At 36.3% G+C, this 19058-nt stretch overlaps 1 protein-coding gene across 1 annotated transcript; it reads right to left on the bottom strand.

Annotated features, from left to right (window-relative positions):
- Positions 1-1411: 1411 nt before the first annotated feature.
- Positions 1412-17907, bottom strand: LOC138714679 (lopap-like). The gene is made up of 5 exons (XM_069846744.1): positions 17757-17907; positions 15174-15307; positions 9796-9878; positions 5413-5505; positions 1412-1673 (listed from the first exon to the last, which is right to left on the bottom strand). The coding sequence occupies exons 1-5, from the start codon at positions 17871-17873 to the stop codon at positions 1513-1515; spliced, it is 588 nt and encodes a 195-aa protein (XP_069702845.1). The 5' UTR covers positions 17874-17907; the 3' UTR covers positions 1412-1512.
- Positions 17908-19058: the final 1151 nt, after the last annotated feature.

Here is a 19058-nt window from a genome sequence, read left to right as displayed (position 1 = left end):
TTTCAATAATTTGATGTTACACCTTTTTTTCTGGGGAGGTCTTCTTACTGTAAAATAGTTGAACATTAAACTGACTACTCTCTGCTACCCAATCTGTTCACATTAGTGAACTATGTCTTTAATATTCAAACATAACAGAATCGCCAACATTTAATTACTGACTAGCTGAACAGAAGTAGCCTTTGTCTCCAACTTAAATTCAAAATGGGCTTTATCTACAAACAGACGATTTTATACTTCAATAATCATATATGTTATAAAACTGGCATTTTCTGTAAAGAATGGGTATTCATCATATCTGTTCAAAATTGTTAGATTGGCAACACTTATAACCAGTTTTTTTTCCCATCATTCCCATTGGAAACACTTTGGCCCAGTGCGGCAAATTGAAGAACTTCCATCATATGCCTTGCCTCATAAGAATTAAACACCCCTGTTCTGAGCAGCCATTACGTCATCACATTACTGCAATACTTCTGATTAGTCATGAGGCCAGCATCGGACAGTAGGAGAGAGTTGTAGCAACCTTCGTATTTGAAATTCTAGTCTAAAGTCCAGGATAACAGAGAGGGTTTGGAATTGAACGGGTTGCATCAGCTGCTTGTCTATGCGGATGACGTGAATGTGTTAGGAGAAAATCCACAAACTATTAGGGGAAACACGGGAATTTTACTTGAAGCAAGTAAAGCGATAGGTTTGGAAGTAAATCCCGAAAAGACAAAGTATATGATTATGTCTCGTGACCAGAACATAGTACGAAATGAAAATATAAAATTGGAAATTTATCCTTTGAAAGGTGGAAAAGGGAAATGCCTATTATTATTTGGTTGAGAAGCTTCGTCATTCAGTCTTCTTTCGAAAAACCTGAAAGTTAGAATTTATAAAAAATTATATTACCGGTTGTTCTCTATGTTGTGAAACTTGGTCTCTCACTTTGAGAGAGGAACAGAGGCTAAGGGTGTTCGAGAATAAGGTGCTTAGGAAAATATTTGGGACTAAGCGGGATGAAATTACAGAAGAATGGAGAAAGTTACACAATGCAGAACTACACTCATTGTATTCTTCACCTGGTATAATTAGGAATATTAAATCCAGATGTTTGAGATAGGCAGGGCATGTAACACGTATGGACGAATCCAGAAATGCATATAGGGTGTTAGTTGGGAGGTCGGAGGGAAAAGACCTTTGGAGAGGCCGAGACGTAGATGGGAGGATAATATAAAAATGGATTTGAGGAATGTGGGATATGATGGTAGAGACTGGATTAATCTTGCTCAGGATAGGGATCGATGGTGGGCTTATGTGAGGGCAGCAATGAACCTGCGGGTTCCTTAAAAGCCATTTGTAAGTAAGTAAGTAAATCTAAGTTTGGCAAGGAAATTATAAGGAAAGTTATGTCCTTGAATCATGATTACATGTAATGCAAAGTAAATTTATTTTTGGATTTAAAAAATAAAGGTGGGTCTTACATGTGACAGAGTCTTAATTCTATTAATATACATTATAGTAATATCACACATTTATTGTGTTGTCTTGGGCAGGATCAGGACAATTTGTCTGCACCTCCAGCTCGAACTGACTTCGATTCACTCCTATTCTTGAAAGAATCGCATCTATCTCGTGCAGGGCATCTTCATCTAATGTCTTCTGTCGGCTCGAAATGCTGGAGATGGCTGTGAATTGCATAGGAAAGAAAGTATAGAATATTACTTTACAAGTAAATTTGCTTGTAATTAATAGAGATCAAAAAATAACTGACACGAACATAACAGTTGAATTTCTTTATCGTGTTCGAGTGAAATTACCGTTTATAGTTTATATAGGGTGTGGCAGAAAAGTCTGACACATTTCTAATTGTAACTTTTTAAACTTAAAATTCTCTATGCTCGACAGGCTTTAATTTCAGAATGAATCATGGCAATTTTGTTCATTTTCACCTTTCAGGATACATAAATGAGCACAATATTATGGCTATTGGAGTCAACAAAATCCTTACGAATTTCACGAGGTTCCTTTTCATTCTGCCAAAGTCATAGTTTGGTGTGGTGTACATTTTTCATCATCATTGGACCTTATTTTTTCGCCACAACAAAGTGATGCTGAATGTTACCAACATGTGCTTGAGAACTTTCTTTATCCTGAAATGTGCTGGCTAATAATTAGGAATCTGTGGTTCCAATAAAATGGAGCAATGAACCATACAGCCGGGATTTCATTGGATATGCTATGCTACAAGTTTCTAGGACGACCCCAATCTTGATTTGTAAACATTGCATGGCCTGCTAGATCACCAGATCTGACTGTCCCAGACTTCTTTTTGTGGTGTATGCTAAAGACACGTGTATACCAGACACAATCAACAGCGATTGAGGATCTAAAGAGAAGAATTGTAGCAGAGATTGGTGCTGTATCACAGGAAGAGTTCTGGAAGTCAATGACTGTCATGTTTTTCGATTAAATAAATGTGTTGGCTGCAATGGAGGCCATCGAAAATTCCGCCTTCCTCTTAGTCTTGATCCATGTTGTCTGTCATCTGATATCTTCTTCTGCCTTGAACTTTTCGTCTGTTCACCATTCCATCCTTAAGTAGGCAGTTTCTTCTTAGCCAGTGGCCCAGCCAATTTTTTTTTCTCTTCCTGATCAGTTTCAGCATCATTCTTTCTTCACCCACTCTTTCTATCACAGCTTAATTTCGTCCACACTTGTGGAGTAACGGTCAGCGCGTCTGGCCGCGAAACCAGGTGGCCCGGGTTCGAATCCCGGTTGGGGCAAGTTACCTGGTTGAGTTTTTTCCGGGGTTTTCCCTCAACCCAATACGAGCAAATGCTGGGTAACTTTCGGTGCTGGACCCCGGACTCATTTCACCAGCATTATCACCTTCATCTCATTCAGACACTAAATAACCTAGATGTTGATACAGTGTCGTAAAATAACCCAATAAAAAAACAGCTTAATTTCTTATTCTATCTGTCAATTTCACATGCTGCATTCTTGTCCATATCCATATTTCAAATGTTTCCCTTCGTTTTTTTTCTATTTCGTCGTAATGTCCATATTTCTGCCCTATACAATGCCACACTCCACATGGAGCACTTCACTAGTCTTTTCCTTAGTTCTTTTTCTAAAGTCTGCAAAATATGCTACTTTTTCTGTTATTTATCTATACAGGATGGAAGCAAATAATCCTGCAGATTTTCAGAGCGAATAGTTCATGTTGTATGTAACAAAAGGTGTAATGCATATTGGTGAAAAGTCCATAATTTTCTCAGAAAAAAATCCTTTCCTGCAAATGTTGAATACGCTCTTATTCTGAACCTACTGCGAGTAGGATCGTGATTTTTGTCCATATCGATAGAAAATCTGTTCTTGGTCCACTTTTATTCTTGATTTATGTAAATGATGTGTTATTGACTGATTTATGCAAGTATAATGGGGTTATGTATTCATATGCGGATGATACTGTAATTCTTTTTGGTGAAAAATCTTGGAAAGGCACTTATATTAATGCAAATAATGGATTACAGGTAATTAAAGAGTGGTTTGACTCAAACACTCTTTCCTTAAACAGTCCAAAACAACTGCTGTTCCGTTTGAATGTCCCATATTGACCGAATCCTCAGAAGTTAAGTATTTAGGCATTACAATCGACCAACACTTACAATGGAATAAACATATTTCATATTTATGCAATAGATTACATAAAACAATTCATATCTTTGTTATACTTCGGTCATACTTACCAGTTAATATTTTACGTCTCATTTATTTAGCTTTATTTCAATCCATTCTCCAATATAGAATTTTAGGATGGGGAAATGCTTGTAATTCTAATCTCACTCCACTAATACTTATTCAGAAAAGAATAATTAAAATATGCCTTAATAAACCAATTGATTACTCATCCGAGCTTTTGTTCACTGATTTTAATGTTTTGAAAATTAAACAGATTTATTATATTACCTTATTAAACTTCATACATAAAAATCATAATAAATTCAAATTGTATCATCATAAATGTGGAACTAAAAGATCCGATTTTATACGACTAGAGGAACCAAAATGTTTCACAAGCACAGCTCTTAGCCATGGTACCTACTTTGGTCCAAGATTATATAATAAAAGAATTGAAAAATACCCAAATTTGAAAAATTTTAGTATCAGAAATTTCAAAAATAGCATTAGGAATTGAATTTTTAAGGAATATATATATTGATTTAATATGTATATGTATTTCCGTGATTTAAACTCTTAAAATTGAAATTGTATTTTTAAAGTTAATTTATTCCTATAATTTCTTTTTCTTGACCCACTTTGTGTCAAATAATTATCTTTGTTTGTGTTAAGTATGTGTTTAGATAACTCCCTCAGCACGAGTTTTTATTCCTTCAGGGAAGAATTAAGACTGTATTTCTGTACTTGTTATTTTACTAACAAACAATAACAATTTATTCCTCTGGCGTATTACAATAGTGTGGACTAGGTATCGTGTAAATTTAATTTAAAAACCACTAATTTCAAGCCACGGAACGATGCGAACAGATTGCAACATTGTAGCGAGAGAGAGACGAAAGGTAGTTCACTGAGGCAGACAGACCTGAGTTCGTTGACCTCTTAAATCTCTCTTATGAGAAGAATGAAACTTCCAACTCAATTTTCTATTTAACCGTGCATTTAATCACAAAACGTAATAAAGATTTTCTGTTCATTTAAGTGTATCCTATTGTTCCTTTTAATCTGCAGGATTATCTCATTTCTGCTAAACTGGAGAATTCCCCGCGGTATCTTTGAACCGTGCCGTTACGTTTAGCACCAAATTTAAGTAAATACACAATCTCGCCACGACGTTGGTGTGTGGCGTCGTTGGAGGGAGAAATTGTTTACTTTCTCTCTCTATCTCCTTAATTCTGAACATTACTGAAAGATAGCACCACTGTTAGCTACAAGGTATATTTGCGCAAATATATTGAAGTAGATTACGTGGCTTATTACGTGACTTAGATGAGAGTCTCGGGACAAAACAGTTTTGCTATATTTCGTGTTTTATTAAATGTTAAGCACAGGAACGCCATTTCGTAATTTTATTTAAGAAACAAGCCAAACAAATTATCTTTGCATCAAAAACGGATGCTCCCTGGACCAAATTATCGTATTTTATAATTGTTTGAATGCAACAGAAGCCAGAAGTCTTGCACTTGACTAATGCAGTGAATTATTTAAGAATATAGTCGCGAATTTTACTACCACCATTTCGATTGTGTTTTGTTTGGCACAGCTCGGTACGGCCCGGTGACTAGTGGCCAGCGAGTAACGTCGACTATCGACATTGCTTTGCTGTGGGTATTATCCAGTTGTTCCAATGTATATGTGTTACATACGAATGATGATTCTCATTGTGCATTAAATCGTACTTACCAGTAATTGTATTATCCGTATCAAAGCATGCCCACCTCACTATGTAGTGATTGTAGTCAGTTCCCAGGATCCATAAATTTGCTCGAAACAAGTCTGAAAATGGGAGAAACATATTTATGTCATCTCTAATAGTATAAAGATTAAATAATTTTGAAGGAAAATATCCTCTCAAATCCGAAATATTGGATTGGTGCATAAGTTCGTAGCGTTTTTCTGTACTTTCATTCATCTGTTATCCATGTTTCCATAGCAACCAAATATTTATTTACTCTACGAACTTATGCCACAGTCTAGTATATACAGTCACGAAGCTCAATATGTAGGGAATATGCATCCATAGATAGTTGCTAACCAGTAGGATCGCTACTATTGCCTCATCACAGGCAGTGCAAAATAGTACCGGCACACACTATTGTTCCTAGTACCCTCAACAACTCAAGCTTCGTGACTGTATACGAGTATACTAGACTGTGCTTATGCGTCAATCCAATAGTTTCGAACGATAAAATAACGCAACAGGTTAGCTGCTTCATTTATTTGGCCTGCTCATTTTCTTTGAATACGAAAGAGATATGGACAACAAATTATTAAAATTCCAGCATATGTGTGGAACCATCCAAAGAACATTACAAAATAAAAACAGCAAGGAAACCAAAATTAGATTTTACCCAGTGCTGGCAGTTCCACTCTTAACATATGGAAGTGAAAACTGATTATTAAATAGATCTGAAAAAAAAAAAAATAATTGGATCAGCGGAAATGCATATTAAAACGAATCTCAAGATATACCTTAAGAAGTCATGTCTGCAACACAGTAATTCAAGAAAGAAGATTAAATATATATGATTCATTCATTCAAGGGCAGGTCTTTCACTGCAAATCCAGCATTCTTCAATCATTCCCATTTTCCTCCTTCCTATTAGTCTCCACATAAGATTCAAGTATCGTAATGTTTTCTGCCATCTGATATCTTCTTCTGCCCCGAATTTTTGTCCCGTTCACCATTACTTCCAGTGCATCCTTCAGTAGGCAGTTTCTTTTCAGCCAGTGACCCAGTCATTTCCTTTTCCTCTTCCTGTTCAGTTTCAGCATTATTCTTCCTTCACCAGGGGCGGCTTTAGAAGGGGGGCTGCGGAGCTGCAGCACCCCCAGACATTTGTGGCTCTTGTCTCGTTTTATATTGTGAAATACATTTATTATACAGTCTCTATTTAGCGGCTCGAATTTTTTTTTTAAATTTCGCTCTCAATGACATGCACGCAATCGTTAGTGAAGTCACTTCCTCCCCTGATACTGCCAGAGCGAAACCAGAGACAAGGACTATAGGGTGAAGCCACTTCCTCCCCTGGAGCTGCCAGTTTCATCTCGGATGCTTTACGCGTTAGTTTTACCCGTCCCCCTTGCCATGAATCCAGAGTTCCCAGGTGCTGAAAAATTTGCAGCAGTTTGTCAGTAGCGCGCAGTTTTAAATACATTTTCTTTAATGTTGTGAGTATAACAAATACAACAATGTTTAATTCTGTACAATATTTACAGTCTATTCAGTTCAGTACCTTAACAATTCAGGAGAAATGTGAAATTAAGTGCCCATCAGTTGAATCTTATAATGGAAAGAGCCGCTGAACAAAATACAAAGGCTCGCATATTTTTTGATAATGTATCCAGTATCCCTGCTTTCTTCTCTCGATCTCCACACAGTCTGTATTAGATTAATGTGTTTCAAAGACAATTCCATCAGCTGGTGCAACAAGACGGAGTTTTAAAATAAGAACAGTAAATGTTGTTCACGAGAAGAAGGAGCCATTGCTAGAATGTTTTCAAACCATAATGGAATCTGAAACATCTAACAACATCACAATAAATGAGGCAAGCGCCCTGATGCGTACTCTTGAAGATCCTGAATTCAATTTCTGACTCAGTTATTTTTTTCATTTATTGATGTATCGTGTGTATATATATATATATATATATATATATATATATATATATATATATATATATATATTATGCAACCAACTACAACATCGCCAGTTAGATATTTCTAAGGTTCAAATCTGCATATAAAAAATTAAATTTTGGTTTATTTAACGACACTCGCAACTGCAGGGGTTATATCAGCGTCGCCGGTGTGCCAGAATTTTGTCTGCAGGATTCTTTTAAATGCCAGTAAATCTACTGACATGAGCCTGTCTCATTTAAACACAACTTACAAGATAAGGCGCATGGAACTAATCTTTAAATAAAGTAAGTTGCTTGGTTTATTTTTGTATGCAGCCCTCCTTAATTCAATACCCACGAGCCGCCACTGCCCTTCACCCACTCTTTCCAACACAATTTCATTTCTTATTCTGCCTGTTCATTTCACATGCTCCTCATTTCAAATGCTTCTAGTCGTTTCTCTTCACTTCGTCGTGATGTCCATGTTTCTGCCCCATACAATGCTACACTCCACACATAGAAATTCACTAGTCTCTTTGTTAGTTCTTTTTCCAGAGGTCTACAGAAGATGCTCCTTTTTCTGTTAAAAGCGTCCTTTCTTCATTGCTGTCCTCCTTTTGACTTTCTGGCAGCAGCTCATGTTACTGCGAGTACTTATAGTACACCCCAAGTATTTGAAGCTAACCATCTGTTCCACTGCCTCATTTCGAATTCGCAAGTTCTTTAGTTTCTTCCGATAACCATGACTTTCGTTTTATTTGCATTTATCTTTATCCCATAGTGCACTCAGCTGTCATTTAGCTCCAGTAACTTGTCCCTTAGTATCGTGTTGTCTTCTGCTAACAGTGCTATATCATCAGCAAATCTTATGCACTTTTATTCTTCTTCCTCCTACTATCACCCCTCCTATGTTCTGAAAACATTTCTTCACTAAACCCTAATAACATTTCTTCAGAAAAGGCATTTGAAAGCAGCATTCTTGAACAGGAACTTATTTATTTTGACAAAACTTTTAATAAAAAAGTGAAATATGGGAAAAAGACATCCTAATAGCATATTTTTCTTTCTTGCACGGAGGAATGACCCGAAGGCTTAAACTGCACCCTGAGGCTTATTGTGCTTAGCACTCCTGTTCTGTGAATGAGGGTAGCCGAATTGCCATGCTCTTGTACAAGTATAGCACACCACACCATGAACTTAACCCAGGCTATTGTAAGAATGATGATGATGATGATGATGATGATGATGATGATGATGATGATGATGATGATGATATATGAATTAATGATGGCGAAATGAGTCCGAGGTATAACGCTGACAATTACCCAGCAATTCTGCTTCAATTGGTTGAGGAAAAACCTCGGAAAAAATCCCAACCAGGATTTGAATCTGGGCCGGCTCATTTCACGGTCAGATGCACTAACCGTTATTCCACAGCGGTGGACTTCTAATAGCATAGCTTTTCATTTTAATTATATAATTGTAGCACTTTTCTTATCGATGAACCTCCACTACTCGAAATATAATTTCACTGTTTGGCAGAAGAAAGACATCATCATTAAGTGGAGAGGATGGTGGAATTCTAATTTATTTGTTATTTGTTTAATATTTTCTATTTTTTGGTAGGCCCCACGTCACAGTTAAGTAAGTGAAACCTTAAATCCACTACCAAAAGTGTTTAATAAATTAAAAAGGGCCCGAAATTTAACAAAAAAAATCCTCTCTTAGATATTTACTAAAAGTTATATAATTCAGTCAATTTTTAAGATATTCACAAAATGCTACAATTTTACTCACAAAAAATGTATAAATTGTTTAGATTTGAATTTTAATATTTCACCTGAGTCAAACAATACAAGCTTATGAACATGATCAATTTTTATTTTATAGTCAGTGATTTGCATATTGGAAATTATTTTCACACTTACAGAAAATATCGAAATTCTAATCTAGACAAAAGTTGACGTATAATCTACTAAAGTTGTGTCAAAAGTTTCATGAACTTCCCTTAAGTGATTTTTGAGGTATATCCATTTTTGTAAGTACCATGTCAGAAAACTTGCGGGAAGTGAACAAAAAGCATGTCATTTGCCATTTACAATTCCCAGGGCGCAGGCCATTTAAAAATGGCTACTAATGACTTCCAGTCGTGCAAGATGGCCAATAAAATAATATGCATTGTGTTCTACATATATCAAAGAACAGTTTTAGGCAATATATATATTTTTTTTAATTCAACTTTTTCGCCAAATTTCACCATCCTCTCCCCTTAATAGAAAACAATAATATGAGACTGTTTTGAATTTAGGTTTTGGGTAATCCACCGTGTCTTGAAACTTGACAAATGTAAAATTCCTTGACACAGTGGATTACCCAAAAGTGTAATTTTAATTACAGTAACCCGTGAAAGCCTAAAAACTTATATAATGTGATACCGGTACTTACATCCCTCAACAGTGATGTTCATAGTCAGCTTATTTGTGTCTGACAGAGTTAATAAGTGAGCTTCGTGTTGATAAACTCCTGCACTGTAAGTAAATAAAAAAGACTTTATAGTAATGTTATAGTCCAGTTTATTACCTGCCTTAATTTTTAGAAATTGATGACAACAAGGAATGAGGAACATAAACTATATCTCATTTACTATATATTCTTATTTAAGGACCTCACTGTCCTCTATTGAATATCGTGTATTCCATGACTTTGGGTAGTCACCACGTAAATACAGTAGCTTGCAAATTAATCTGAACAACGTAATTACTTATGCAAAAACACTCAAACGGGATAAAAATAGGATCTAAGACATACCTCAGTAATCTATGTGGCCTCCCTTGTTCCTAATAACAGCTCTGAGACGATTTGGCATGGATTCCACTAATTTCCCACAAATATTCTTAATTTCTTCATCGCGAAACCATACACCAATGAGGGCAGAAATCATCTTCTCCTTTGTAGAACAATCCATTTTTTGCATCCTTCTTTTGCAAATTGACCACAAGTTCTCAATGGGGTTGATGTCGGGTGAGTTGCCTGGCCAGGGGAGTACCTGAATATTCTTCTTGTTGAAGAATTCTGTAGTTTTTCGAGACATATGGCATGGTGCCAGGTCTTGTTGGAACACACCTCTGCCATCCGGAAATGATTTTTGCAGCTGGGGCACGATTCTGGTTTCCAATAAGTGAATATATTTGTCAGAATTTATCATTCCCTTGATAGGTATTAATGCTTCAGGCCCTTCATGTGTAAAACAACCCCAAAACATTACTTTAGGGGGGTATTTGGGTGCTTGTTGGAGATGAGCTGCTGTTACTTTTTCGGATCCTTTCCGTACATAAGAAATATGGTGGCCATGGACCTCGAAATGAGACTCATCGGGAAAAAGTACATTCTTCCAGTCATTCACTGTCCAGTGTTGATGTAATTTTGCCCACATTAAGCGTTTTTTGCACATAACAGGGATTGGCAGTTGCTTCTTAATAGGCTTACGAGCCCTTCGTCCAGCTTCCAAAAGCCTACGTCGCACTGTTGTGACGTGAATATTCGCCCCAGTGGTAGCCATTAACTCGCGGGTTAAGTCGACAGCAGTTAGTCTAGGATTTAATTTACTTTTCCTGACAATTAAACGATCATCTGCAGGTGAAGTCTTCCTTTTCCGGCCACAGTTTCCTTTTTTCTGGGGTGTGATGGATCCAGTTTCCCTGTATCATTTTATGATCGAATTAACAGTAGCCAAACCGATGTGACATTCTGCAGCAATTTGCCTCTGTGTCATAGAAGAATGCTCTGCTAATATTATAATTTTAGACCGTTTTCGTGGAGTTGTATCCATTTGTGAAGACGACAGAATGTACACAGGATTGCAGTATTAAGTCTTCAACACAACTGAAATGCTTATAAGTACAAAACGACAGGCAAAATGTCACATATTATAAAAAAAATAATGACAGACCTTCAACAATGGAATTACACGTACTACAGATGTCAATTAAAGCGGTATGAGCAGCTGTGAGGCCAACAATGACAGAAAATGTAAAAATATATCGTGTTCGGATTAATTTGCACGCTACTGTACTATTAATGGAGAAAAATTCGTTTTGGCACTGGGAATCGAACCCAGGACCCCACAGCTTGGCGTGCTAAGTGCTCTTAATCAACTGAGCTATGCCAGGATTCAATCTATAGTACTGGTTGAACTCTTCTCCTTCATCATCAGTGACCTACTACCTGCATTTTAGACATTATATGTCATATAATTATACAAGAGTACATATTTCAATTACTTTTATGGCCATTTTCAACAACAATTTTAGATCACTGTTAACATATAGTACATACAGTATATATTCTTATTTGAGGACCTCAGCTCAGTTGGTTATCAACGTGCCAAGCTGAGAGATTCTGGGTTCGATTCCCATTGCTGGAACGAATTTTTCTCCATTAATAGTATTTACGTGATGACTACACAAAGTCATGAAATAGAGAGCTGCAGAATAGGCCTTACAACCCGGTTTTCATTTGACCGATCAGAGAGCATACGACTAAATTTCAACCAATTGCCCCTGATGTTTCACAGGCTAGACAGAACATTGACATTTTCTGAGTACACAAACAGAGTAACAGTTGAAGGGAACTTACCACGTGTAATTTAGAAAACGTATTTGCTTAATATAGACCTACAATTGATTGCATACTTTATTACACTTATCTTTCATAACATATATAGATGAACAACTGGACACCGGTAACAACAAAGGAAATAAGTGTAATGCATAATATGAAATGCAAGAAGGGCTATTCCATTTAGTCACGGACACACATTAGACAATTCATATTATAATTACTTGAATTCATTGGCTTTTTTTCAGGTTCAAGATATAACAGAACAAAACATTACATATAACAGTTTCTTTGAATAAAAATTCGTGGTTTATAATCAAGTGTAAATTTAAAATATTTGGATTAATGTATCTGTCATGGACACACCTCACAGTGTAAAATTGTGTAACTCTTACGAGCAATGAAAGTTTTCTGTGAATTTAATAACAATGTTTACTTATTAACAGTACTACCCTATACAGGAATGAACAAGACACTATTAGGTCCTAGGTATTAAACTGAAAATCATCTGTGTACATTGTAATCGATTAATATTTATTGTCACGGACACACACACTGTGATTATGTTGTTTATTATTATACTGTGACAGCTGCAGCAGGGTTTGAACACGCGTCCGACAGGGCGCGCGGCAGACGAAACGCTGGTACGGGGAGCATCTGCATGCTGAAGGGCAGAGGGGGTGTATTACGTCAACGCGACGAGGGGAGGGTGCACGCGCAACTGCTGCGTGCGGAGTGAAGGGGGGACGGACCCTCCCGACTCTTCCAGAAGTCCGTCGAAGTGGAGATATCCAGATAATTCGAAAAAGCTATCTCTGCACACCCGTAGAAATTTCTCGCAACTATGATTTTGCTATAAAAGAAGAAACGCGAGCGAACTTGAGCAGTTTTCAGTTTATTCAGCCATTCAGTGAGTAAGCCAGAGCAAGCAAGCCAGTCTTGTGTACCGGAGTTCGACTCGAGTGTGCGTCCGCAACTGTGTCAGCATCCGAAGGCCTGAGTTCGAGTGCAGTGGACCGCAGTTGGAGGGACCTGAGTTCGAGTACAGTGGACTGTCTCTGAAGGTCTGTGGTTCGAGATACTGTGAACTCGAGTGACTGAGCTAGAAGAACTGTGAACTGAGAACTGACAGTTCTGATTTGTAAATAGTGCTTTGTAAATATTAGTTAAGATTAACAGTTCATTGTTGTGCGTAATAGTCCAAGTAAATTGTCATTGTCGTTTGTGGAGTGCAATTACGAACGCTGTGTTGCTGTGTGGAGAGCAAATCCTATTGTTGACAGGAGTGAAGTTAAATTGTAGACACTGAATAGTTACTGTTGTGACAATAAATTACATTGTTGTTGTCTAGAAATAAATTGACAATACACTGTTTATTACATTGTTTAACATAAAGTGCCAATAATGAAGACTTATTATATTGTCTATTATAAACGTTTATGAATTTTTATGTTTATTTTTTTCGTTCAAAGATTGAACAATTCAAAATCGCATCATCTGGTTGACATTTACATGGAATGTCCCAGAATAGAATAAATTACAATTACTTACCGGTATTAAATAGAAGAGAAAATAAGTAACATTCTATTGTAACGTTTATGCTTCAAACTCAAAATGCATACTGTACTTCTAAAACAGTAGTTGTTAATGTATTTTAATTACTCTAAGCAGACACATTATTTCATTAATAAATCATTGTTAAGAAGATATGTTTTCCTCTTTACGATACCAACTGTAATACCTGAATGAATGAATGAATGAATGAATGAATGAATGAATGAATCAATCAATCAATCAATCAATCAATGAACCAACAGGGGCGATTTCTCAGGGCATGCTATGCTTGCTGCGCAAGCCCAATATTTTCGTAGAATGTGTATTTCTCAAAATGGCGTTACGTACATTAAAATTTATATTTTGATTTTTGGAATACTGTATAGGCGTAATACCATCCGCAGGTTGCACACCGCAAGTATCGCAACGCTTGCTCGTTTCTTGGAACTACAGAAAAGACGTAGAAATAGCGAGAATATGATGCGTGCGCAAGTGCCTTCCTTCTTAGTCCGTTCTAGGCGCACATGCTTCTGTTATGTGTTGTTTGAAGCTCTGGTCCGAGAGCTACACCAACGACTATTTAACGTTATACAGAGCAGTATTGACAGCGGGAATGTGGTGTGATTTGCGAGTGCAATGTAATTCTATGAGCGGAATGCATGTGTTAGCTGCTGCATATATTATTAATTTTTAAACATTAATTTGAAGTATTGCAATGAGTTCGGAATTGTGTGTAATTGAAACCTTATCATTAAATCCATTTTCCCGAAGGACTATTCAAGAGAAGACAGACATTATAGAGAATATGTGCGCTCGTTCACTGCAGCTTAATACAACAATGTGCATTGGTTGGCAGGGTCGAAAAAACTAAATAAACTGTTTTGTTGGCCATGTTTGTTATATTATATCGAACTTCTACATCTGATAAGCGAATATGATCCATGACTCATAATTATTTCATAATTATAAAATAAATTATTTATGTGGGTCTGATTATTATTATTATTATTAATTATGAATTATTATATCCTCCCACCTTCCCCTATGAATAAAAGAGCAAGCCTAACTTTCGTGACTAGCATTCGCTCCTGCAATTGATAAATCTATATCCTCCCACCTTCCCCTATAAATAAAAGAGCAAGCCTAACTTTCGTGACTAGCATTCGCCCCCTGTGAACCAATCAGTGAATCACTGAATCAGTCAATGAATCAATGAGTTGATGGATGGATGATTAATTGATTTATTGATGGATTGTAGTGAGAGAAGAATTATCAATTAAATAGTAGGTCTATACGATGATAATCGCATCTTTGCAAGGGCTCTTGGAACTCCTGGTGGTTCAATGTGGTCTGCCTTTGCCATTCACCCACGAAGTGTGAGAAACAACTCGAATATTCGTTAAACAGAACGTGAGACACTCCGCAAATACTGACTACATCGCCAGGCGTTCAATAGCAATATATAATTTCTATTTTTCGTAACAAGTTGTGTATGATTCTATCATAGAATACACAATATTCGATAGAGGACGGCGAGAAAGTTAATAAGCATGTCGTTATGCCAATAAACATAACAAATGTTCATAAGTATGAATCTTTTGACAAATTTAATGAAAACTTTCTGGTGTGGACACACCCTGAGTCGGACTTACGTGACATTGAAGTCATATTCATCTGTTCTAATGAGGCCCTCAGGAGTAAGGGAGAGAGTATCAGATGAACAAGTTTCATTGACATCTTCAAGTTCATTTTTGAAGTGATATATTTCGTACCATGTACCCAGAATCTGCAATAAAGAAATATATTGGGATATACTGATAGTCACTGATAAACTCCTGCCAAGAGACTAAATATCTTAACAGTTATTTATCGTATAGACGCAGACATATCTGACTTTTTAATAATACCTACGTATCGTCGTTGATTTTATGAAACCTCCTATGTGACTTTACAGGAAATAATTTTTCAGGAGAAAGAAAAAACTAATTGAAAATCAATAGAGTAAGAAGTCAGAAATGCGTTCATTTCTTCAAGAGCCAATTTAACTGTGTTGGATTGGTCCTAAAAAATCGTGTGGCAGTGATAAAAAGAAGGAAGCCGTGGAGGCTACTGAATTGTTACATCAGCTAGAAAAATTTGACACCTTATTTTATTTGGTATGTTTAGACAATATTCTTGCTCTTGCAAATTCATTATCGGAAGCACCTCAGTCTCCAAAAATGGATATTAGTAAATGTTCGTCCTTCATTAAGGCAATGATATAAAACTTTTCAAAACTCTGAAACGAAGAAAAATTCGACAATCATGTCAAGCACAAGGTTTTGTAATTAGCAATTCTATCCATTGAGAGGGAGAAAAGTTGGAATTTGTTGAAGGACCCATCATCAGCAATCGACAGATTCGTTGCTAGGAAATCTCGACAGCTCCAGTTCACCTTATGAAGCACTTGTATAGATATGCCTTGCGTGATTGTTTATCATAATTTTGCATGTTATTAAATAAGACTTCCGAGAATGAGTTTCAAGAGAGTTGTCGGCAGCGGTATTGTCAGGAGATGGGTTAGGTACTTTCTAAACCTCGCATATGTGGCCCACCAAAAATAATTAGTCTTGCTACGCCACTGCTATAAAGTCACATATGATGTTTCATAAAATCAACGACGATGTTTTATGTATTTTCAACAATGTATTTCTTTATCACGTTGTCAATCATATTCCTGTTTATATCTTATTTTCAAGAACTATTATTCAAAAGACATAGGCCTATATAATAAATAAATAAGGCTACAAATAAGAAGATAAACTTTTGTTTTCTGGATTCTACACAAAAAGTATTTTTATATAATCCCAAAAAGATATCTGAATTCATTTATAAAATATGCGTTAAAGTACATGCTTGTAATCAGATTTTCGCATATTCAATTCACATAAATAGCTATTAGATTGTCAAAGAAATTAAGTTTATCATCGTCGTCTTCAAGGTTTAGGCCTGATGGCCTGTTCCTTCCTCAGTAAAAGTGCCTCCCTATATTAATTATAAAGGTCCTTGATACACTTGAGCTCCAACCAAGACCTTGAATTACTATGGAATTATTTTCCTATTAGCTTTCACTCTTATATTGTTGTTTTGACAGGGTTTATAAAGGAGACTATTATTGTTTGGAACAATAATATAAATTAACGTCCTCCTTTCATGAAGACTCTTTTAATCCATATTTTTCCAAACACTTGAGGTAAACAAAAAAAATATATATTGAAAGATATTGAAATATATATGACACTAAAGTAAAATATTACTGAAACAGTAAATGTAAATATTAGGTTGAAATAATACCACAGTCTAGTATATACAGTCACGAAGCTTGAGTTTATGAGGGTACTAGGGACAATAGACTGTGCAGGTACTATTTTGCATTGTCTGTAATGAGGCGATAGTAGCGATCCTAGTGATTAGCAACTATCTATGGAAGCATATTTACTACGTATTGAGCTTCGTGACTGTATATACTAGACTGTGTTAATACACTAACACCATCACATCTTATATATAGACAGGGTGTTAGAAAAAGCATTCAATATTTTGAGATGCGGTAGTATTCATCAAGACAATAGAAAAAAAGTCTAATAAACATGAGTCCTAAAATTATGAGATATGAGTACTTTTTCATCGACATCACAAGAGATGCTCAATGTGATTTTCATTTTGAAATATTCTGAGCGATGATAGTACTCACCAAAACAAGAAAATAAAGTCTAGTTAACATGGGTTCTAAAATTAAATTTTGTACGAATAAGGGTTTTGAAATTGGTATTGTAAGAACAGCATATCTTCTAAAGTAAGCTCTTTGCTTTTCTTATGGAGTATACAGTATCATATCGGGAATGCAGGTCACGTTACTGTTGGGGAAAATCTCGGAGAAGAAATCAACCAGATTATTAGCCCAAGCAGGAATCGAACTCACGCTCAAGCGCAGCTCTAGATCAGAAGGAAAACACTTCTGCTGACTATGTCAGTGGCTCTTAGCAGTAATTTACCTGAGATGAAGGTCACTGTACATAATATCATTTTCCTTTTTTTTGCCTCTGGAGAAAAGGGTTTCATTTTAAAACTCCTCCCTGTTAGAACGCACTGATAAATTCAGTATGTAAATGTTTATAGTACATACCACAATAAACAGCATGGACTACAGAAAGCTCCTTGTTTGACTCAAGAGTTGACAACTGTTCGTTACTTACTCCTGTTACGTTCAATTCAGATAGAGATGTCATACGTGGGCATGCTGTCAAACTAGATTCAACTATCCCTGCACCGCACCAACACAACAGCAGAGCCACCACCAATTTCGCGTACATGATGTTCGCAGATTGCAGCTGCTACGATTGCTGTCTGAAAAATGTTCATCCTTTATATTTACCTTCTGACTGGGTTACAGATAGAGAATGACCTGCTTGACTTTTTGAGAGTTCAGAGAGATAACTGTACAGTTTCTTGGACTCTGCCTATTTTTTTAGCAAGAAGAAACAGATGGATTACTGCGTCACCTTGCTACATACAGGGTGTTTGAAAAAAAGTCTCATTTTTACAGAAGGTACAGGGTTGGGCAGATAAAACCGGCCCATGTTATGACATTGATAGGTACTAATGATTTGAAACAAACTTCAAATGGAATGAAAATGGAATGGAATGAAAATAAAATGCATTTACCTTCGTAATAAATGTTGGAAGTGCCCTCCATCTGCATCTAGACACTTCTGTGCACTTCTGAGGAGTCCGGACAGAAGGAGTTCTGTTCCTTGTTACATTTTTGACGGATGCAGTCGTACGCCATTTTCGCACCAAATCTTGAATGCTGCTTTTCGCTGGTACTGAGCGAAGCGGATATTTGTCTCTGAATAATTGTTGTGTTTCCTTAATAGAGCTGGTCTGTACGTACGCCTCCACAATGAATATTCGCTCTGGTATTGAATAAGTCATGCTTATTTAAAGAACAACTCTTTACATGTCATTGATTAAAGTTCTCGTTAACACTTTGTTAAAAACATAAAATTTACACTGTCACACGTTAAAAGTGTTAAAATTGTATTCATTGATTAAAGTTCTCAGCTCTGGAGTTTATAAATTAAAATGCAATAGTTGCCCACATTTTTACATAGGACAGACAGGAAGATCCTTTCATACAAGATACAACGAACATATTAAAGCTATAACCAAACCTTACATTACATCAAATTACGCAGATCACATTATCGACAATAATCATGACTACAATAATATAGAAACAGATATGGAAATTTTACACATCACACCAAAAGGTTTACAGTTAAATATCCTAGAACAATACGAAATATATAAGAATACAATAGCACACCCACATTACATACTTAATACGCAACTACAGTTTAATACGCACACATTGTTTGACATCATAATACGTCATAACATACAGACAGCCAACCCCCACCATAGGAACAACACACCCCCACCCCTACCATCGACAACTGCACATCGCAGAGCCAAAATCAGCAGTGGTTCAAGAG

The sequence above is a fragment of the Periplaneta americana genome, chromosome 2 (genome assembly GCF_040183065.1).
Source record: "Periplaneta americana isolate PAMFEO1 chromosome 2, P.americana_PAMFEO1_priV1, whole genome shotgun sequence".
Classification (NCBI taxonomy): domain Eukaryota; kingdom Metazoa; phylum Arthropoda; class Insecta; order Blattodea; family Blattidae; genus Periplaneta; species Periplaneta americana.
The sequence above is the reverse complement of the archived record's forward strand: the minus strand, read 5'-3'. Positions and strand labels throughout refer to the sequence as shown.

Bases quoted from the DNA above. Each gene is read 5' to 3' on its own strand.
- LOC138714679 (XM_069846744.1), bottom strand. From the start codon at position 17,873: ATGTACGCGAAATTGGTGGTGGCTCTGCTGTTGTGTTGGTGCGGTGCA. The intron at 9,879-15,173 runs GTAAGTCCGACT...ATTTACTTACAG, and splicing joins GAATATGACTTCAATGTCAC to TGCAGGAGTTTATCAACACG. The intron at 5,506-9,795 runs GTAAGTACCGGT...TCCCATTTTCAG, and splicing joins GAACATCACTGTTGAGGGAT to ACTTGTTTCGAGCAAATTTA.